Here is a 23,588-nt window from a genome sequence, read left to right as displayed (position 1 = left end):
GTATACACCACATCTTCTTTATCCATTCATCTGTCGATGGACATTTAGGTTGTTTCCATGTCTCTGCTATTGTAACTTCCCTTTTTTAAAGTTATGTTCCACTTACCTTTCAAAAACTCTTGTTTTAGTGTAATTCATATTACAAACAATATCAATTAGCCATGATTGTACTGATATGTATGTAAATTTTTCTGTTCATACAGTGTTTTTCTTTAATAGCTTTAAAAAGATAAACTGAGGCATGCTAAAATTTTTGAGTTTATTTGAGCAAAAATTTATTCAAATCGGACAGCACCCAAACTGGAAGTGGTCAGGAGCACTCCACTGACAGGAGCTAGGGGCAAGGTTTTTATGGAGAAGATGCACATGCAAAGCAAGGAAATTATTTGATTGGTTATAGCTTATGCCACAGTGAGGCATGTAGGATCTTAGTTCCGTGACCAGGGATCTAACCCATGCCCCCTGCAGTGGAAGCGTGGAGTATTAACCACTAGACCGCCAGGGAAGTCCCTGTTTATAGCTTCTGCTATTGCATTATTTGAGAAAATCTAGTTCGCTGTTTGTGATTGGTTGTAAATACCTTGAGGTATTTATAAGAATTGAATCTGGCTTAGCTTTTGGATTGCTCACTAAACTACTAAGGCATCAGAGCCATCTCAGTCTAATGGCCTCTTTGTATGATTACTTCAACTATACATTGAGGGACTTCCCTGGTGGCGCAGTGGTTAAGAATCTGCCTGCCAATGCAGGGGACATGGGTTTCCAGCCCAGGTCCGGGAAGATCCCACATGCCGCGGAGTAACTGAGCCTGTGTGCCACAACTACTGGGCCTGTGCTCTAGAGCCCACGAGCCACAACTAGTGAGCCTGCACGTCTAGAGCCCCTGCTCCACAACAGGAGAAGCCACCGCAGTGAGAAGCCCGTGCACTGCAACCACTGCAACGAACAGTAGCCCCCGATCTCAGCAACTAGAGAAAGCCCACACAGCAACAAAGACCCAACGCAGTCAAAAATTAATTTTAAAAATATATATTGAGAGAACCTGAATTTTTATCTTCTGTTAAGCTTAGTTTCTTCCTACAGAAACTGTAAGCAAATGGAAATAATAATATTTGGTCTACTCAAGGTTTCTAAGTAGCTAAAATGAGATGATATTCTGAAAATTCTGTGCTATAGAATTATATGAAATTGTCTTTCATGGTTAAAAAGATTTCCCATTCTAGTAGTTTAGAGACAATTTTTTTTTTTTTTTTTTTTTTTTTTTTTTTTGCGGTATGCGGGCCTCTCACTGTTGTGGCCTCTCCCGTTGCGGAGCACAGGCTCCGGACGCGCAGGCTCAGCGGCCATGGCTCACGGGCTTAGTTGCTCCGCGGCATGTGGGATCTTCCCGGACCACCTAGAGACAATTTTTGAATATATACTACTTGAGTGAGATTTTAGAATGATACTAAGGCTGTTTACAAAATGAGTCTTGATTCCCCATTCATATCATCTGAGAGGGTCCCTTTAAAGATGGAGGTTGATGGAAAAATTAAAAATGGCTATCAGGTGTAGAATATATGACCACCATTATTGTATGTATTTTTTGTTTGTTTTTTGGCTGTCTTTCCTCCCCATCCACCAGCCCCCTTCCCCTCCTTTAACATGAACTAAAGGGCAGAATGGTGTGATGGAAAAAAGAAAAGAAAAATTGTGGTAAAGCTAGTATTTTGATAAGGACCCTAAATACTTCTTTATACATTACTAGTTTCGAAAATAAACTACGAGAACCTTTGGGGAAAAGAATTTGTCAACAGATTATCAAGATCTTTTAAAATGTTCATATTCTAAAGAAATAGAAACATGGTCAAAGATTTCTGCAGATACTGAACACAGTATTACGTGAAGTAATTTAAAAATGGAAATATGGTCAATGTCCAACATTTAAGGAAATACTTTAGTGAGTCATGGTACATTTAGACAATGTAAGTATATACAGACATTTAAAATGATGCTTGTTGAGATTTTGGTTACAGAAGTGTGGGTTACTGAGGTTTGTTAAGTTGGAAAATAAACAGTATAAAGAACCATATATACATAGTATACTCTATGTAAAAGTATATTAAAAAACCAAATTTATCTGCAATTTCTGCATTTTTATAAGCATATATTATATTGATTACATAATAAATAAAATTTTTAAGTAAAATTTTGAGTTTTTTTTTAAAGTCCTAGACTAAATTCTAGCCCTAAATCTGGCATTAGCTGGCCTCAGTATCCTCACCTGGAAAATTCTATCATCCTCTAGGCAACTAACAGAGTGACCCTTATAGAAGGTGATAATGCAATGACGAAAACGGAAAGTTTTAAGGGGAGAAAACAACACTTCTAAAGTAGAGGAGGAAAAGTATAATTGAAAATGGGCCCACATCCTCCTCTTCTCACCCCATTGTCTCTCCTCCCCACCAAATTCTACTCTGAGCTATTATAAACAAAAAACTTTGTTTAATAATTTTTGCAAAGGCTTTGAAAAATTAACCCAGGACGGTCTGTCCGGTATTGCTTTTGCAACACCTTTTTTCTGCCAAATGAACTAAAAAAGTCTTGAAGGCAAAAGTCACTAATTAGGTCAACAAACTTTGGATCGCCTGTATCTGTTTTCCTTTTGCGGACATCGTTACACAACACTCAGAGTTGAGCAACTTGCAATAGTGAGAGTCCTGGCCCTACATTCCTTTCATGTCACAGTCCGGTAAACAGAGGGTGAACTTTATTTAGCTGTTTCACCCTTCCTGGAAGGGTGCCTAAATTTCACCAAGGGAAAGCGAGTAAAGACGGCTCTGATTTACGATAGTTCGACTTACAATTTCTTGACTATACTTTGGTGCCAAAGCTATACGCATTCAGTATAAACCATACACAATTTGAAATTTTAATCTTTTCCTGGGCTACCAATATGTCGTATGAAACTCTCTCCCCGGTGTTGAAGCTCCTAATCAGCCACCCAGACAGGAGGGTAAACAACCAATACACTTATACAACTATTGTGTTTTTCACTTCCAGTACAAGTAATCAAAAAATTACCTAAGATAATCAACACTGTATTATAAAATAAGCTTTCCATTGGACGATTTCTGCCCAACTGCAGGCTAATGTAAGCATTCTGAGCACATTCTAAGATAAGTTAGGCTAAATTATGTTGAATAGGTTAGGTCTATTAAATGCATTTTCGACTTACGACATTTTCAAATTCCACTGGGCTTATCAGGACATAACCCCATCTTAAGTGGAGGTAAGATTTGTAAAAATGATAGGTGGATGGGGGGTGGGGGCAAGCGCGCCGGGAGAGAGCGGGAGAGAGAGGAGAGGAAGGAGGGAGGGGCAAAGGGGTCGTGGAGTGACAAAGATGGTGTCAGAACTGAGTACTGGCGGCAGGACTTTCGGTGAGTAATGTCAGAATCCAGAAGCTGAGCAACCCTGTTGCTGGGAGGGGGCAGGAGGTGGGGGAAAGGCCTCAGAGTGGGGGTGGGGGGCGTGGTTAGTTTTCAGTAAACACTGAAAGGTACCGGGAAGAGAGGAAATGAGGCCAGCGATTTCGCGAGCTCTTGGGATGCTCTTCAACAAGCTCTGCAACTTTTCACAAAAGACAAGCTGCTTCATAAAGAGCATGATCTTGTTAGCATAGCAACCGCACTCCCAGTATCCAATCTTTCCTCTGCAGATAGTCTCCGACCTCTACGCGTACCCCCAAACGAGCAGCAGGAACAACCTCCAAAATTACAAGGTTCTTAACATTCAGCGTGAGAAACTACAAGTCCCAGGTTGCAGTGCTGCCTCAACCAAACACGACAGTACCCGCCCGAGAAACTACAAATCCCAGGATGCAATGCCACCCCCCCGCCCACCCCGCCCACCCCGCCCACCCCCACCCCCGCTCCCTCTCCCCCAGCACCTCTTTGAGGATGCTGTCCCTGCGGAAATCAGATCAGGATCGGCGCTGCATGCTGGGAGTAAAAAGACCCAGAATAGGATTGGTTGAGACTTTCCAGGGACGACCGTCCTCTTAGGCTTGGCTTGTGGGAGAAGGGAGGGGGTGCTGCGCACTTCCTGTAGACGCCGGCGGGCTACGGACTCAGCGAGTCTCCGCCTCACTAGGTACTAATCTCCCGCGCGTAGAAAGCGTCCGTGACCCAGCGGAAGTGATTCCTCCAACTGCCCCGGAACCCACGGCGGCAGGCAGCTGGGGGTGGGGGGGCGGCCCTGGTGTAGGGGCTGTGGCGGTGCGCTTGGACCCGGCGCGGTGGCTGCGGTGGCTCCGGGGCTGACGAGTGAGTCTCGGGCTGGGGTGGGAAAGGAGCTCCGGGCCAGCGTGGGGGACGGGGGAGGCTCCTAGTGGGCGCGCTCGCCCTCCCACCTCCCACCCCTTCCCATTTGGGCGGGGAAGGAACGGAAGCTCTTACCCTTCCCTGGCCTCTTCGGCTCCTGGTTTGGGGGAGGGGAGAGGAGGGCGGCGAGACCTTTCCTGGCGCCGCTCGGGGGGCTTGGAAAAGGGTGGAAGGAGGGGCGGAGGCCGGCGAGACTGGGCCTCCTGGGGGTTAAACGCGGGCAGGGTGGGGTTAGGAGCATGGCAGCCCTGTCGCTTTCCCGTTTTGCTTTCCCCGGGTGCACTCAGATTCGTTCTTTTTTGGGGGTCAGTCCCTAGTCATAGAAGAGGGCCTTCGCTCTTTTGCGGGACCCCGAGAAGTTTACCAACTTGTTGGGTGATCTCTGCCCGACTTGGTGTTTTGGGGCTGCCGTGCATCTGCCTCCCAGTCTCATCTGAAAGGAGGTATCTAGTGTCAAGTACAGTGGCCATTAAGTTTCTCTTACGGAACCTCTTTAATACAGCTATGGAGTTCGAGTTATTAGTGCGAGCATTTCTACTCAGCATCGCTTTCAGTGTGGAACACAACCACAATCCTTTAGAGTTTTTAAACCTCATTTTCAAACTGCCAGATTTGCTTTCTGATCTCCAGCTAGTTTCCTTTTTTGTTTAGTGGACTAAAATGATACGTCTCGGATCTCGTTTACATTGCAATTGTGGTATAATTCATGATGTTGAAATATCACGCTTCACACGTGGATTCATTCATTTTGGAGATACAGTGGCAAGGAGACAACTGTGGTCCCTGTCATCGTGGGTATTAAGTGCTTATTGCCAGTGATGATTTTGGCTTCTTACTTAATTTTTAAATGACTGTGCTTTTTTCCCCTTAAGTGTGAGATTTACCTAATAACTACCATTCCAAAAATATATATATGTATATAAACTTATTTCAAATGGAAAATACTAGTTTCATTACATTATGGTAATTCTGTAATATAGTCAGTAGTTTGTAGTCAGAAGTTATAGTCAGTTCTATATATCAAGTTCCAAAGTAATATTTATATCTTATAAATTGCTTGTTTGGGTTTTGGGGGTAGATTTTTTTCAGTACTAGAAAGTAATCTGGAAAATCTTTGTATTTACATTGGTATGTGTTAATGCATTTCAGCTAACCTGTCCTAAATGTTTACTGTTCCGTTATTAAATAAGATCAGAAAAAGCTCACCCAGTGATGCTCAAAATTTCAAGCCTTGTTGATTAAGAAAACAGTAATGCCATTCACTCAACTCTTTATTGAGCATCTTTTATATGTTAGGCACTAAATGAGGCCTGCCCTCACTGAGCTTGAGGAAAGAGGCTATACATTAAGTAAGCAAATACAGTTTCAGGTGGTGATAAATGTGAAGAGACTATAGCTAGATTAGAGTTAGAGTGACTAGGGTGTGGTGTCTGATTTTTGAAAGGGAAGTGATGAAGGAAGACCTACCTCTCTGAGGAGTTAATGCTTTGCCTGGAGACTAAAATAAGAAAGATCTGAAGAAAGAGTTTTTCAGAGAGCATTAACTGTAAATGCATAGACCTTAAGGGAGGAACGAACTTGACCTATTAAAATACTTAGAATGCCAATGTGGCTGGACGTTAATGAAGGAAGAGTGATGGGAGATGAGATCACAGTGGTTAGCAAGGAGTAAATAAGATGGAACTTTATAGTCCTTGTTCTGTCCGTAATGAGAAGCCATTAGAGGATTCTGTGCAGGGGAGTTATACCTGGCTTATGCTTTTGATGACTGATTGCTGAGTGGCAAACTGATAGAGTTGGAGGAAAGTGGAAAAACCAGCTCCTAAGGAGGCTGGTAGTAGTTCAGTTGCCATGTGGTAGCTTGAACTAGAGATATAGAGTTGGAAGTTAGTGAGAAGTGGTCTGATTTGTAACGTCATTTGAAGGTGGAGCCAAATGGTTCTTACCTTCGCCCCAGGACAGAAAAAAATTTGGAGGAGTCACCTGTTTTGCCCAAGCATCTGGGTGAACAGTAGCACCATTTACTGGAATGAGGAAGACTGGGGCAGGTGCACTGGTTTCTGAGGAATAAAGCAGGAGTTCTGTATAGAGTGTACTGAGTTGATGACTTTCTACAGCTCAGAATATGTGCAGTAGGCAAGTAGGATATCCACTGCTGTTGCTCAGGGGAGAAGTCAGGCTAGGGAGATCATCTTGGAGTTATATTTTACATGTGATATTTTTGGTTTTTTTGTTTTTGTTTTTGTTTTTGCGGTGCGCGGGCCCCTCACTGCTGTGGCCTCTCCCGTTGCGGAGCACAGGCTCCGGACGCGCAGGCCTAGCGGCCATGGCTCACGGGCTTAGTTGCTCCGCGGCATGTGGGATCTTCCCGGACCGGGGCACGAACCCGCGTCTCCTGCATCGGCAGGCGGATTCTCAACCAGTGCGCCACCAGGGAAGCTCTACATTTGATATTTTAAACTATGGACCAGGGCTTTCCTGCTGGTGCAGTGGTTGGGAGTCCGCCTGCCGATGCAGGAGACGCGGGTTCGTGCCCCGGTCCAGGAAGATCCCACATGCCGCGGAGCGGCTGGGCCCGTGAGCCATGGCCGCTGAGCCTGCGCGTCCGGAGCCTGTGCTCCGCAACGGGAGAGGCCACAGCAGTGAGAGGCCCGCGCACCGCAAAAAAACCCCCAAAACTATGGACCAGAGGACATCAAGTAAAGAGTATTAATGGAGAAGAGGGCAGATGCCTGGGAGCACTCGGGTCAGAGGAGGAGCAAACAGTGGCCGAAGCAGAAAGGCCAGGAGGGTGTGGCATCCGTAATACTAAGGGAAGAAAATGTTTCAGAAAAGAGGGCGGAGGCAACTGTAAAACCCTAAGAGTAAGATGATGATTAAAAACTGACCCAGAGGGGACTTCCCTGGTGGTCCAGTGGTTAAGACTCCACGCTTCCAATTCAAGGGGCCCGGGTTCGATCCCTGGTCCAGAACTAGATCCCGCATACAGCAACTAAGACCCCCGCGCAGCCAAATAAATAAATATTTTTAAAATGAATAAATAAAATAATTTTTAAAAAATGACCCAGTGACCAAGTAGTTGAAATTTGACAAGAGCACTTTGAATGGACTAGAGGTCTAAAAAGTCTGATCAGTATGGGTTACAGCGAAGGGTATGGTGGTGATGATGTTACAGCATTTTGATATGTTGAATTGTGGCAGGACAAAGTCCTTGGATCACTGTGCTTAGGTGGAAAGGTTGGCCTTGCATAGGAAGGATGATTTTTACTCAACTTTTGAAGCAGGAAGTATATGGTATATGGATGCAGGTAGGATGAAGGTGGAAAGATAAGGTAGTTGAAGTGATTTGCTTCTGTTTTGTTGGTGAAATAAGTGAAGTTGTCAGGGTAGGGAGGAGAGGTATGTTGGAGGTTTAGGAGATGCTGTAAATTTTCTCGGAGTGGGAAAGCCAGTTTACTAGGTAGGGAGGCTCAGTACGACACCAAGTATCTGTTTAAAGTGTGTGGCCATAAATTTAAAATTGAGCCCAGTCAAAATGGTTGTGACTTTTCTTCAGCCAGTTCAGTCTTTGGTTGAGGCCTGAGCTCGGTGGGGAATCGGGTCTGGCCAGGCTTGGGATCTGGGTGGGTAGCTACGTCAGAGGAGAGGGCAGGGAGTTACGGGTGTAAGGAGTGCGAGGCACGCGTGGTGCCCGTCTTCATGAGCTCCTCACAGCGGGATGAAGCAAGGTCAGGGTTGGTTTTATGTCTGTTTCCTTTCAGCCCATCGGTTAAAGGTTCTTTTTAATTATTTTATAGTGTGTAGAATCTATAATTAGGTACACACTATATAGTGAAGTGCTTGTTCATACTTTTTAGACCAAAACAAAGGAGTTTGGAGATCATTGTCTGAGAGGAAGATGAGGTAGGTTACAGGGTAAGGCAGACAAGACAGGCTTAGTGGGAACACACAGCGCTCTAGAGCTCTTGAGTTGTGTGCTGTGTGGGAGTGACTCTTGCTTCATTAAGATGGGAAATTGGGAGTTATGGGCAGTTTGTTGTAGAGGGAGGGTGAATTTCACATGGGTTCAATCATGAAATGGTAGAGCTGGAAGGGACTTTAGACACAGTTGAGTCCAATTTCCTCATTTGGGAGATGAAGAAACAGAAGTCATCATTTAACCTATCTGGGTCTCAAGATAGAAATGTGCAGAGTAGAAATTCAAATATGGACTTCTAACGACACTGAGTTACTTTGCCCAAAGTATTAAAACTGCCTACGCAAGAGTTAAGTACTATAGGAGCAGTGTTATAAGTTGAATAAGCCAGGATGAGAGTTTTATCTCATCCTGAGATACATAAATTCAGCGACACTATAAGCACATTCTAGGCAAGATATTCTGATGTCTTGTTACAAACTGGAATTGTGTAACTTCTGTCAATTTGTATTAATGGCCAAAGCCGCTCTTCTTGCCTCTTCAAATAGGCCTAAACATTAGATAATTTTTGGTTAATGTAGTTTACTTTGTTTTCCAAATGAATCATATTCTCACATATTGTTAAGAACAAATCATCAGGCTGACTGACCATTGTTTCCTTCATGAGTGGCTTAGTTCCACATACTTGTTTCTTTTAAAAAATCAGTTTTAAATCATAGTTTTCTAATTATTTGTACTTTCAAACACGTATTTTTATGATTTTTTTAAAATTGAAGTATAATTGACCCACAGCACTACGTTAGTTCCAGGTGCACAGCACAGTGATTCTATATTTCTGTACATTACAGAATGATCACCACAATAAGTCTAGTGCCATCTGTCACTATACAAAGATACTACAGTATTATTGACTATATTCCCGATGCTGTAGATTTCATCCCCATGACTCTTGACTCGTAACTGGCAGTTTGTACCTCGTAATCTCCCTTGCCTACTTCACTCATTCCCCCACCCCCTCCCCCGTGGCAGTCACTGGTTTGTTCTCCTGTATCTGTGAGTCTGTGGTTCTGTTTTGTTGTGTTTGTTCATTCATTTTGGTTTTTAGATTTCACTTATAAGTGAAATCATGCAGTTTTTGTCTTTCACCGTCTGGCTTATTTCACTTAGTGTAATACCCATGTTGTCACAAATGGCAAGATTTCATTCTTTTTTATGGCTGAGTAATATTCCATTATATGAGTAATCTTGTAGTGTGTATGTGTGTGTGTATCATATCTTTATCCATTCATCTATCAGTGGGCACCTAGGTTGCTTCCATATCTTGACTATTGTAAATAATGCTACAGTGAGTGTAGGGGTGTGTGTATCTTTTTGAATTAGTGTTCTTGTTGTCTTTAGAAAAAATACACAGAAGTGGAATGCTAGATCTATGGTAGTGCTTCCATGCTGTTTTCCATAGTGGCTGCACCAATTTACCATCCCACCAGCACTGCGTGAGGGTTCCCTTTTCTCCACATCCTTGCCAAAAATGGTGATAGCCATTCTGACAGGTCTGAGGTGGCATCTCGTTGTGGTTTCAATTTGCATTTCCCTGGTGATTAATGATGTTGAGTATCTTTTCATGTATTTGTTGGCTGTCTGTGTGTTGTGTGTCTTCTTTGGAAAAATGTCTGTTTAGGCCCTCTGCTCATTTTTTAATTGGGGTTGTTTGGGGGTTTTTTGATGTTGAGTTGCATGAGTTCTTATATATTTTGGGTATTAACCCCTATCAGACAGATTATTTGCAAACATCTTCTCCCATTCAGTAGGTGGCATTTTAATTATGTTGATGGTTTTGTTTGCTGTGCAGAAGTTTTTTACTTAGTTTGAAGTAGTCCCATTTGTTCATCTTTGCTTTTGTTTCCCTTGCCTGAGGAGGCATATCCCCCAAAATACTGCTAAGACCAAGGTCAGAGAACGCACTATGTTTTCTTCTAGGAGTTTTACGATTTCAGGTCTTACATTTAAGTATTTGAGTTTATTTTTGTATATAGTATGAGACAGTAGTTCAGTTTGATTCTTTTGCAGTAGCTGTCCAGTTTTCCCAACACCATTTATTGAAGAGGCTGTCTTTTTCCCACTGAATATTCTTGGCTCTTTTGTCATAGATTAATTGATCATATAAGTGTGGGCTTATTTCTGGGCTCTCTGTTCTGTTCCATTGATCTTTGTGACTGTTTTTTACATACTGTCTTGATTACTGTAGCTTGTAGTAGTGATTTGAAATCAGGGAGCGTGGTACCTCCAGCTCTGTTCTTCTTTCTCAAAATTGTTTTGGCTAGGGGCTTTCCTCGTGGCGCAGTGGTTGAGAGTCCGCCTGCCAATGCAGGGGACACGGGTTCGTGCCCCGGTCCGGGAGGATCCCACATACCGCAGAGCGGCTGGGCCCGTGAGCCACGGCCGCTGAGCCTGCGCGTCCAGAGCCTGTGCTCTGCAATGAGAGAGGCCACAACAGTGAGAGGCCCGCGTACCGCAAAAAAAAAAAAAAAAAAAAATTGTTTTGGCTATTCAGGGTTATTTTTATATATTTTTTTTCTGGCAGAAAACATGAGGTTAATAGGTGAGAAACCCCTTATTTTACTTAAATGGCATCAAACTGTACCTGTCATTCTAATCTGCTTTTTAAAAAATTAACAGTTTATCTTGGTATATCCATGTTATTATATACATAGGTTTAACTTAGTCCTTTTCACTGCCCCATAATATTTCAAAAGTATAAATATACTATTTTTGTTTAGTATCACCCATTTCCCCTTCCCTCCAAAACTTGGTTCTTAGCAAGTTTTAATGTTTTAGTTTTCTTATTACCATTGGGATCAAACATTTTTATGCAGGTCTGTGAGCTATTTGTATTTTTTCTTCTGCTATTTTTCTAGAGTTCAGTGGGGTTTTTTTACATTTGGTTCTTTAATCTGTAGTGTGTTTTTGTGAGTGATGTCAGTTAGACATCTAACCTTATTTTTTCCAGGTAAATAACCAATGTAAAAAAGCAAAAAGATACAAAGAATAGATTTGCAGCTGTTGATCTCATCTACTTAGCTAATCCAAGCAAGTCAGCTGAAAAACTATTAGAACTAATAAGAGAGCTTGTGAAGATCATGGAATACAAGCTCAACTTACCGAATTTAAAGGTTTTCTTTAAAACACCAGCAATAACCTTTCAGAAAGTATAATCGAAAAAACAGATCCCATTCATAATGGGAACTGTAAAGTACCTAAAAGTAGACCTAACAAGAAATGTGTAATAACAAAATGTGGACTTGCCCAACTCTTTAGCAAAAACATGTTTATCACACTTCTGTAATTAAAACATTGGGGATATTGGTCAGGTATAAACAGATTGATGGAACAGAATACAGTCTAGAAATCCATGTAGTAATATAGTATATGATAAGGGTAACATTTCAAATCAGAAAAGGGATGGGCCATTTAAAGATCTTTTCGGTGTTCAAAGATACTAGGATAAAAACTGATTTCAGTGTAGGCCCTAGGCTCACCTAGAATTTCTAAGTATTTGTTAGATAATAAAAATCTAAAAAATAAAAAACTATACTAAAGTAATGTTTATATATAACACTCTAAAAGCACAGTGACATCAAGCCTTTGTTCATGTCTTCTGCCTGCAACTATTCTCAACCCACTGTTCAACCACTTCCTCTTACCTACCTAATTCATATATACCTAATTCAGTTGTGGAGTAGATGTTCAGATGTTCACACTGAGATTTTGTAACCCCAAACTTAGATTTGTATAGGTTATTTGTGGGTTAAGTCCAAATTTAATCATATCTCAAATATTTTTAACTTCCATGTAGGAATCAGTGTTTACTCTAATTGTTAGTTTTGATTTACTCTTTCTTTGTTAGTGATGGGGAGCTCCCTCCCCCACCCAACCTTAACCCCTGTATAAATGATGGAATTGATTTACTATGTTAAGAAGTCCATAGAAAAACTGTTGCTACCCAAAGAGCTTCTAGGGTGTGACTTTTCATGGTTGCTTAGCTACTGCTAGTTAAGTAAACAACCTGGATATTTTGCTCTGGAATTTTCCAGAGAAAAGTTGGCACTTGAAATTCTTCTAGCTTTTCTAGCATTTTTTCCTTTTTTTGAATTTTAGAAGGAGTACAAAGCAGTATGAACAGAAGAAAATAATAACGACTGATAAATTTTTAAATTGCCTACTACTATGACCAAAAAATGACAGAGTACTGTTTTTAAATTTTAGATAACTGTCTAAGGATTTATATCAGCACCTCTCAGCAGTAGTGGAAAAGAAATTTTAACAGGAGCCAGAATTTATTACCATGGCGGTATGGAATAATGGAAGGGAGTGTGGGCTGTAAAGCAAACCTACCCAGGTTTAAATTCTCATGTTGCCACTTAAGCTGTAGAAGCCTTGAGCAGGTAGCAGCCTCCTTATGTTTTCTCATCTCTAAAATGGGAATGATAATTCCCCTGTGGAAGTGTTGTTTTAAAATAAGACAATGTATGCAAGCCATTTAATGCAATGTTTACACTCATTAGGCCCTCAAATGGTTGGTAAAAACGTTACACTGCCCCTGCTGCCCTTCTCTCACATTACACATGGTACTTTAAACACCTCCCTCCATGCTTGGGGAGTGTTCTAGACTAACATTTAATTTTTACCCCGACTCTGTCAACACCTGGAGCAAATCATTCAGCCTCTCTATACATCCATGATGTTTTTAAGGTGAGGGATTACATAGGTTTATTGGTCAGGAATTTCTTAGAGAACAGGATAAGTAGGATACACTGTTTTCCTGATAATGACATAAAAAATAATATTCGGATTAAAAAAATCCTCCTTTGAAGAAATGCTGTTAAAATACAAATTACTGAAAACATGAGCTCTTTTCCTTTGGTACTCATTTCTTTCGTGAAATTTAAGATTTCTCAAAAATTAAATTTTTTTTAACGCTTAATTGTTAAATCTCAGAACTTTGGTAGCCTCTGTGCAGAAGGGATAGAACAGTAAAATGTATTATAGATGTGCACACTTACATAAGAAGAGGGCCAGCCTTACCCTTTTTATTCACATGAAAGCTACTTCACGTCCTTGGATTTATCATGTTGTCATTCATTTAGCAGATACTTGCTTTAATGTTTACCAGTATCTAGTAGATACAGTATACAAAGATGATTAAAGCCAAGGGTGTCTCCTTCAAGTTCAGTTCAGCTCCTAAGGAACAACATATGTATTTTTAAACTGTTGCCAGAATAGTTACCTTAAAAAGGCGGGGGAGGGCTTCCCTGGTGGCGCAGTGGTTGAGAGTCCGCCTGCCGATGCAGGGGACACGGGTTCGTGCCCCGGTCTGGGAAGATCCCACATGCCGCCGAGCGGCTGGGCCCGTGAGCCATGGCTGCTGAGCTTGCGCGTCCGGAGCCTGTGCTCCACAACGGGAGAGGCCACAACAGTGAGAGGCCCGCGTACCACAAAAAAAAAAAAAAAAAAAAAGGCGGGGGAAAAATCTGTATTTAGACTTTACTGTCCTGGAGGTGATCATCTTCTCTCAGATGTTCAGAAACTTGATACTGTTCCATATTGTGGTGGCTGGGAAACTTACATAGCAGAGAGAGAGAGTCCTTGCACTTGTAACACCAAGGACGTATTAAAAAATAACGGGAAAACATGTTATTCTGGCATTAATCTCAATATAGCATTGTTATATTTCAGGAAACTACTAAAGTTCCTGTGGACACAAAGTAGAATTTCATAAGAACATAATGGGTAAGTTATATAAAAGTCATTTTGTAGTTCAATTAGTTGAAGCTTTCTTCTCAAAGATAGGCCTTTGAAGTCAGTGAATGCAAGTAAGAAAGTAGAGTAGACTGAAATTAGTTGTTTAAATCAGCAGCTTATGTTTATTATATATTTCTGAAGAGCAGATCATAACATTATTGTGCCAAATTTAATTTGTGATTGCTAGTTATTGTACCTTAGGAAATTAGAAACTCTCCCAACAGACACAGAAAGTGGTTTCTCTTGCCAAAAAAAAAAAAAAAAAATACTGGAAGTATAAATTTAAATAATTGATAATTTTTATTTTTGTTCTCAGAGGTTGGCAAAAACTGCTAAAAATCTGTACTCTTGAATAGTCTATAATTAGAAGTTACATGCATCTTTATGAGTTACATGCATCTTTATGAGTCCACCAGCTTTTTACACTATATACACTATTTTATTTTACTTTTTAAATTTTATTTTATTATTTTTAAAATTTTTATACACTTTTTTATTTTACTTATTTTATTTTATTTTATTTACACTATTTTATACACTATAGCCTTCACTAATTAACGTTTTGTCATATTTGCTTTTCCTGCATGTGTGTTTATATACCCACATATACACACAAAAACACACATAAGCTTTTTTTTCTGTTCTATTTATTTAGTTGTACATGTAATACTCCACAACTAGATGCTTAAGCATGCATCTCCTAATTCAGTCCATATTCAGAATTTCAGTTTTTTCAATAGTGTTCTTTACAGTGGGTTTATTATTTTTAAATCCAGGGTCCAATCAAGGATTACTTATTGCATTAATTTATCTCTTTTGTCTTCTTTAAACAGTTCCCTACTTTTGGGATTGGGTGAGGAGTGAGGTCTTTCATGACTCATTTAAGTTTAGATTTGTCTGAGTATTTCCTCCTGATTAGATTCAGGTTAAACATTTTTGGCAGCAGTAGTACATAAGTGATTTTGATATTTATTAATCTCAGTTTTAGGGATTTCTAAATTAATAACAAATGAATGAGTAAATGGATGTTTGTAACTGAACAGTACTTCAGCTTCATCCTCTGTACTTCTCCTTGATAAGTCTTCCTAAGTTTTTAGAATAAGCCTTAAGATATTTTCTTTCAGATATTGGTACCATAAAAATTAAAATTCTGTCAGTACAAAATTGTAAAGTTATACGTGTGAGAAAAGATCTTACAGGGTTGTATAAAAATATATACTCCCTCAAAAAGTTACATTGAGCCAACTCCTGTGGCTGAAGCCAGCATGGTGGCATTGAGGATAGCTGGTAGCTGCCTCACCTCTGCTTTGAATTTTTAAAGATTGATTATTTGTCTGCAGTAATTATTTCAATATTCATGCAATAATTTAAACTGGGCAGTAAAATGTTTTGATCATTTTTTTATGGATCAAGAGTAAAATGCTGAGTAAAGAAGGCTCTAAATTTTAGAATACGGGGCTTGTCAGAAGTTGCACACACATGGCATGTAAACATTTATTCATAAACACAGTATGCGTCTTACTTTAAAAATGAGTATTTCAGGTCGTAGAATTAAAGTTTTACTATTTGAGTATTTTCTTTTAGTCTTCAAATTTGAATGTGCTGCTGTGTTCATTAATACTTCCATGAAAAATACTGGTAAATTTTCATCTAAAGTAAACATCCTTGGGAATTCTCTGGTGGTCCAGTGGTTAGGACTTGGCACTTTCTCTGCTGTGGCCCATTTTCAATCCCTGGTCAGGGAACTAACATCCCAGAAGCCATGTGGCCAACAATTAAAAATAAAAATAAATAAAGTAAACATCTTTGAATGTAAAGTTTATTCTGATATTGGAAAATATTTAGAGAATAATAAAATAAGGAGTTAAAAACTTTAAAAGCTTGTTGGCTATTACTCCAGAAATGTTTCTGCTCTGAGTTATTCAGATACTAACATTGGTAAACCTGTTTATTTTTAATAAATTTTGTGATTCAAAAATTATTTTGCTGCTTACTTTACTTTAGATGGAGAAGAGAAAACCTATGGTGGCTGTGAGGGCCCTGACGCCATGTATGTCAAATTGATATCTTCGGATGGTCATGAATTTATTGTAAAAAGAGAACATGCGCTAACATCAGGAACAATAAAAGCCATGTTGAGTGGCCCAGGTAGGTACATTTCTTTATTTCCTCTTAATATATCCTCACTTTTTAAATGTTTGATGAATGTGTTTTTAAGTTGAATTAAATGACTCATAACTGGGCTTCCCTGGTGGCGCAGTGGTTGAGGGTCCGCCTGCCAGTGCAGGGGACACGGGTTTGTGCCCCGGTCCAGGAAGATCCCACATGCCGCGGAGCGGCTGGGCCCGTGAGCCATGGCTGCTGAGCCTGTGCGTCCGGAGCCTGTGCTCCGCAACGGGAGAGGCCACAGCAGTGAGAGGCCCGTGTAACGCAAAAGAAAAAAAAAAAAGACTCATAACATTAAAAGAAAAACAATAACTGTTCTAACATTAATTACTGTGTGGTTATGTTGCATTGGGAAAAAATGGCTTCTGCTATTTCATGTTTTCAGTTATTTACCATAGTTTCAATAAAACCTAATTGATTATTTTGTAATAGGAAGGATCATTTTCCTATGTTTCTATGGTCAGTTCACCGCAGAAGGACTCTGGTGATTTGTGCTCCTGGTTACATGTAAAGTTTACCTATAGAAGTTGTTGCTTCCCACATATCTACTGTTCCCATTTTACCTCAAGAAAATTTTTCTTGAGGATTGGAATTTCTGGAGCATAGGGTAATTCTATGTTTGACTCTTGGAGGAAATGCTGAACTGTCTGCACAGTGGCTGAACCATTTTACGTTCCTGCCAGCTGTGTATGAGGGTTCCAATTTCTCCACATCCTCTCTGGCATTTGTTATTTTCCATTTTTCTGATTCTAGCCATCTTAGTGGGTGTGAAGTGGTGTCTCATTGTAATTTTGATAAGCAATCCCCTAATGACTGATGAAGTTGAATATATCTTCATGTGCTTGCTGGTCATTTGTATATTTTCTTTTGACAAATATCTATTCAATTTTGTTGCTCATTTTTTAATTGACTTGTCCTTTTGTTGTTGAGTTTAAGAGTTCTTTATAAATTCTGGACACTGTAAGTTCTTTATAAATTCTTAACTTTATAAAGAGTTCTTTATAAATTCTTTATACCTTATGAGATAAATGATTTGCAAATATTTTCTTCATTCTGTAGGCTGTTTTTTTCTTGGTAGTATCTTTTGATGCACAGAAGTTTTTTATTTTGATGAAGTCCAATTTATTTTCCCTTTTGTTGTTTCTGATTTTTGGAGTCCTGTCTAAAAATCCATTGCCAAATTCAGTGTTTTGAAGATTTACCTTATGTTTTCCTTTTTTTAAAAAAATAATTAATTAATTAATTTTTTGGCTGTGTTGGGTCTTCGTTTCTGTGCAAGGGCTTTCTCTAGTTGTGGCAAGCGGGGGCCACTCTTCATCGCGGTGCGCGGGCCTCTCACTATCGCGGCCTCTCTTGTTGTGGAGCACAGGCATCCAGATGCACAGGCTCAGTAGTTGTGGCTCACGGGCCTAGTTGCTCCGTGGCATGTGGGATCTTCCCAGACCAGGGTTCGAACCCATGTCCCCTGCATTGGCAGGCAGATTCTCAACCACTGCGCCACCAGGGAAGCCCCCTTATGTTTTCTTACAAGAGTTGTGTTTTAAGCGCTTACATTTAGGTTCTTGATTTTAAGTTAATTTTTGCATATGGTGTGAATCAGCTTCATTCTTTTGCATGTGGACATCCCATTACTATTTGTCAAAGAGACCATACTGAATGGTCTTGGCATCCCTGTTGATAATCAGTTGACCATAGGTATGTAGGTTTATTTTTGGGCTCTCGATTCTTTTCCATTGATCTATGTATCTGTCGTTATACCAGCATCATGCTATTTTGATTTCTGTAGCTTTGTAGTAAGTTTTGAAATTGGGAAATGTGACGCCCCCAACTTTGTTTTTCTTTTTCAAAATTGTTTTGGCTCTTTCAGATCCTTTGCAATCCCTTTTCTATATTTTTTACTCTGGAGATTTTAGAACATACACAGACTTGGAGAGAATAGCATAACACACCTTCCTGTACCCATCAACTAGCATCAATAGTTGTCAACATTTTGCCAGTCTTGTTTTGTCTATTATCCTAATTTTTTTTTAAAGAGTATTTCAAGCAAATTCCTGACATTAGGTTATTTCACTTGCAAAATCTATGATAGTCCCCCTGCAGCCTCCCCCCTGCTTTTTTTACAGACCATCAATTTTACTAGAAACAAAGTTATTTGTATAATGTCCACATCCAGGTTATACTTAATCATGTTTCATCTTGTAAATTCATAATTAGAACTCTAGAGCCTTGAACGGAATCCAGTTTATCTTTCTGGCAAGAATACTTTATAGGTGGAACTCTTGTAGTCCAGTTGTATCACGTCTTTTAGCAATGTCAAGACTGATTAGTGGGTTCCAGAGTTATGAAGCTGATTTGTCCATGAGCAATTCCCCAGTCAGACTTTCATATAATATTTAGTTTTAGCATTCACTGTGATTATTGCTGAGATTTACTTCATTTGGAATTATAAAACAGAGATTTTCTAATTTTGAAATTTCTTCTGCATTTATTAGTTAGAACTCTCCTATAAAGAAGAACTATTGGTTACCCTGAAATATAGTCTGTATGGGAAAGAAAAGATAAATGCTTGATTTTTTTTTTTCCCCTTTACATGTAATTTTTCAGAGTAATGAATTGGTTCTCCAGCATCCTCTAACAGTAAAGAGTGTTTATTTTGTTTGGTTTTTTTTTTTTTTTTTTTGCATATATACTTTTTATTGGATATTTTTCAGTCAGGTGCAGTCATTCTTACTGATGCTCAAATGGCTCCGTTTTTATGCCAGAAGGAGCACATCAGGTTGGCTCCTGTGTCCTTTTGATACAGCTTTATTAGCCTTGAATAGCTATACTACTTTCTGTAATAACAAAATTTCTCAGGTTCATTTTGTACATTATTCCTCAATCCTAAAAACAGCCATTCGTTAAAGAGCCCTGTGGTTTGGTGGGGCGGGTTTTTTCAATTTGTTTTTTAGTGGAAAATGGTACTTAGATACCCCACTGTGGGTGCTAGCAGTACTCATTACTCCTGGGTTGAAGTGCTTTTAGACTTTTCTACTGGACAGAATTAGGATGTACTTTAGGGGAAAAATCCCGATGCCAACAAAATTTTAACTAAAAATTGAGATTAAAGAATTTTTTCAAAGCCTGATCTCCTTTAATTTAAAAACAAGAGTTTTATCTTTGAAGCTTCAAACTTTCAGCCAAACTAATGTTTGCATGAAAGGGAATGAAGTACTGATGCATGCTACAAGGTGGATGCACCTTCAAAACATTATGCGAAGTGAAAGAAGCCAGACACACATTGGTGTATAATTCCATTTGTAGGAAATATCCAGAATAGATAAATCCATAGAGACAGAAAGTAGAGGGGAGTTCCCTGGGGGTCTAGTGATTAAGGATTCGGTGCTTTGACCACTGTGGCCTGGGTTCAATTCCTGGTCAGGGAACTGAGATCCTGCAAGCTGCGCAGTATGGCAAAAAAAACCCCAAAAAACATAGGGAAAGAAAGTAGATTGGTGTTTTCCAGAGGCTGCGGTGTGGGTTTTATTTGGGGTGGCGAAAATGTTTTGGAACCAGATAGAGGGGATGGTTGCTCAGCATTGTGAATGTATGCTGAATTGTACATCTTAAGATGGTGACTTATATGAATTTCTTTTTTAAAATATTTATTAATTTTTATTGGAGCACAGTTGCTTTACAATGTTGTGTTAGTTTCTTGCTGTACAGCAAAGTGAGTCAGTCATACGTATACATATATCCCCTCTTTTTTAGTTTCCTTCCCATTTAGGTCACCACAGAGCACTGAGTAGAGTTCCCTGTGCTCTACAGTAGGTTCTCATGAGTTATCTCTTTTATACATAGTAGTGTATATACGTCAGTCCCAATCTCCCAATTCAACCCACCCCCTCTTTCCCACCCAGTAACCATAAGTTTGTTTTCTACATCCGTGACTCTACTTGTTTTGTAAATAAGTTCATTTGTACCCCCTTTTTTTTAAGATTCCACATATAAGCGGTATCATCTGATATTTGTCTTTATGTGTCTGACTTCACTCAGTATGACAGGGTCTCGGTCCATCCATGTTGCTGCAAATGGCATTATTTTGTTCTTTTCTTTTGGCTGAGTAGTAGTCCAATGTATATATGTACCACATCTTCTTTATCCATTCATCTGTCAGTGGACATTTAGGTTGCTTCCACATCTTGGCTACTGTAAGTAGTGCTGCTATGAACATAAGGGTACATGTATCTTTTCGAATTAGAGTTTTCGTCTTTTCTGTATATACGCCCAAGAGTGGGATTGCTAGATCATATGGTAGTTCTATTTTTAGTTTTTTAAGGAACCTCCATACTGTTCTCCATAGTGGCTATACCAATTTACATTCCCACCTGTTATACGAATTTCACCTAAAGTTTGTCTAGTGTCAAAGGCTTAATAAGTGCCTATTGGTAATATTTCGTACATACATTTAAGAAAGAGAGTTTTCGTTATTGGCAAACAAAAACTTACCTCATTGCTATGAATTATCTGCTGAATCCTTCTTTCCTTTCTCTGCATCCCATCCTACCCCCAACCAATAGACAATTACTAGAAAACTTGTAAAATACTACATTCTCAGAAAGTACATTTTTTTTCTGCCTTTTATATTCAGCGCACAGTGCTAGTGCTAGACTGCCAAGAAAATATTTTATCCCAATAGTAAAGAAATCATATAGCTAAAGAAATTGCCAGAGATCACTAAAAACAGTTTATGAACTGTTACTAAACAAAGGGAGGAAGTAGGTTATGAGATCTCATTAACATGACCATATTTTTAAAAACTAAAGGGGAAAACAATGGTTTTACTTTCTTGAAAAGATTTTTTAAGTATAGTGTTTTCACTTGTTATTTATATTTACATGACAGCATAGCACAGAGCTCCTGATGATCTATAAATACTTAATTCCCTAGACTGAGTCTTTTTAATAAAGATTTTTTGGTGTGTTTCTACTCAGAAATCTACATATTTCTACATATTTCATTTGATGCTAGTGGGGTTTATCCTTTTTGCATTATATTAGTTTTGCTAGGGCTGCCATAACAAAGTACCATTGACTGGATGATTTAAACAGAAATTTATTTTCTCACAACTCTGGAGGGTGGAAATTTGAGATCAAGATGTTGGCAGAGTTGGTTTCTTCGGAGGTCTCTCTCCTTGCCTTGTGGATGACTGTCTTCTTCCTGTGTCTTCACATTGTTGTCTTACCTCTGTGTGTCTGCAGCCTCATCTCCTATTCTGATAGGGATGCCAGTCATGTTGGATTAGGGCCTTAATTACCTATCTCCAAACATAGTCACATTCAAGTATTGGGGGTTAGGACTTAAACATATGAATTTTGGAGGAACACAGGTCAGCCCATATATCACGAACAAATTCCTTTTCTTTTCCAGGTCAATTTGCTGAGAACGAAACTAATGAAGTCAATTTTAGAGAGATCCCTTCACATGTGCTATCAAAAGTATGCATGTATTTTACCTACAAGGTTCGCTACACTAACAGCTCCACGGAGATTCCTGAATTTCCAATTGCACCTGAAATTGCACTGGAACTGCTGATGGCTGCAAACTTCCTAGATTGTTAAATAAAATAAATTATAATAAACTGTTAACTTTTTTCAGTATTTAATACCTGTAGTTCAGTTAGTAATTTTTTCACATATAGCATGTTGCCTGTGTGCAGTTGAACTTTAAAGTTCGTTGCAAAGCAGATCATCTTCTGTTCTTTTGCATAGCAATCAGAGTTGAAATTTGTTTGCTACATCAACAAATTAAGGACATTTTCACAAATTGAGAATAAACAAATATGCCAATTCGTAGGTGGTTTTGCCTTATCCTTTGGATGTGATTTTTAAAATTAGAGCAGTGGTGATATAGTAAATGCTGAAATTTAGGCATAAATTCAACACGTTCTACAGGTAAATAATGGGGCTACATATTTTTATGTTTTTAGTGTTTTTTTAAAAACCTATTCTGATCTTATAGCTGTCATTAGCATTACTAGAGTTATGCAATTGCATATGATTGCATTATAAACATGTTTATAACTTAGCCAAAATATTGATTTTTATAACTGTCAAAGACATGAGAGTTGAAATTTCTTATGTGTCTTTTGATAAACTGCAGTATTGTTTAAGTGTATCTTGTCCTTTTGTTTATTGCTACAATTTAAGAACGTTATTTAAAATCAATTTTGGAAGATTACTAGGTGCAGCTTTTGGGGCAGAGACTTTCTGAACTGCAGCCACATGGTCAACAAGTAAACTACATGACTTCAGTTTCATGTGCATTGTGCATTTTGGCCAATCATTGACTATAAAGCTTCCTTTGCAATATTCATTCTTACGTAGTCCCTTGTTGTGATTACACTTCTCGTTATTTAAATATGTTTTAAAAGACTATGAACTTTTTCATCTAGATCCTAAGAGCAAGACTTCTCTGACAATTCCAGTCTTCCTCCATTCAACTGAAATGTTATAAAATAAGAAAAACGTGGAGAGATGCAGTGCAAATCTAATAATGCACTTTTATATAGTATATTAATTATCTTCTATTAATTAAAATATGTCCCACTAGATATGATAGCCATAATCTGGGTCTTCTGCTGAACTCAAACTTATAGAAGAGGTCATTCAGCTTTTACACTAAGACAAAAAAAATTTGAAGAACTATAATAGAGCGTCTCTGCTTAGTCGTGGAAAAAGAAGCACTAGAGTTGGGTTTATTATTGTCTCTATCTTAGTAGTAAAACAAAGCTATTATTGTAGGGTCTATAAATTTAAGTCTTCAGCTTACTTCTTTAAAACTGGTTCAGTATGGACCAGTTTTTCTGGAACCTGCAAAAACCATAAACAACCAAGATCAATAAAAGTAATTTTTCCTCTTAGAAGACCTAACATTGTTATTGAAAGCAATTAAATATAAATGTTAGTTGCATATATTTTAGTAACATCTTAAGACATACTGTTACATACTTTAGTATAGAATTATCAAGTACTAGAATTATATTCTGCTACTTGGTGACAAATAATGCCAATTATAAACCTAAGTGGTGATCTTAAAGGTCAAGGTGATAGCTAGAGTACAGTTTAACTTTGACCCATTTTAGTAGGTTCCTTTATAGGTTAGGTCCAGAAGTTACCTTAAGTGCAAAATATTGAAATAGAACTGAAAGATTAGGAAAAACTGTATAGCTTGCGGCAAATGATACTTGCATGTTAATAAAGACTATTGACTGAAAGGTTTGATGAACACTTGGTGTTTGATCTTTTTAGCCTTAATTTTCTCATTTTCTGAGGATGTATGAAACTATTGGCTTCAGGACATCT

The 23,588-nt window shown here is 39.0% G+C and overlaps 1 protein-coding gene across 3 annotated transcripts; it reads left to right on the top strand.

Annotated features, from left to right (window-relative positions):
* The first annotated feature begins 3,362 nt into the window (after nucleotides 1-3,362).
* ELOC (elongin C) lies at nucleotides 3,363-21,872 on the top strand. 3 transcript variants are annotated; one of them, XM_067017263.1, is made up of 5 exons: nucleotides 3,371-3,422; nucleotides 3,701-4,134; nucleotides 14,014-14,067; nucleotides 16,084-16,227; nucleotides 21,655-21,872. In XM_067017263.1, the coding sequence occupies exons 3-5, from the start codon at nucleotides 14,064-14,066 to the stop codon at nucleotides 21,843-21,845; spliced, it is 339 nt and encodes a 112-aa protein (XP_066873364.1). In that variant the 5' UTR covers nucleotides 3,371-3,422; nucleotides 3,701-4,134; nucleotides 14,014-14,063; the 3' UTR covers nucleotides 21,846-21,872. The 3 variants fall into 3 exon arrangements, with proteins under 3 accessions (XP_066873365.1, XP_066873364.1, XP_058898950.1); XM_067017264.1 differs by lacking the exon at nucleotides 3,701-4,134 and having other exon boundaries at nucleotides 3,363-3,422; XM_059042967.2 differs by lacking the exon at nucleotides 3,371-3,422 and having other exon boundaries at nucleotides 4,109-4,307.
* The last annotated feature ends 1,716 nt before the right edge of the window (nucleotides 21,873-23,588 follow it).

This window comes from Kogia breviceps, chromosome 17 (genome assembly GCF_026419965.1).
Source record: "Kogia breviceps isolate mKogBre1 chromosome 17, mKogBre1 haplotype 1, whole genome shotgun sequence".
NCBI lineage: Eukaryota > Metazoa > Chordata > Mammalia > Artiodactyla > Physeteridae > Kogia > Kogia breviceps.
This window is presented reverse-complemented; position numbering and strand designations above follow the sequence as displayed.

Bases quoted from the DNA above. Each gene is read 5' to 3' on its own strand.
- ELOC (XM_067017264.1), top strand. The intron at 16,228-21,654 runs GTAGGTACATTT...TTTCTTTTCCAG, and splicing joins AGCCATGTTGAGTGGCCCAG to GTCAATTTGCTGAGAACGAA.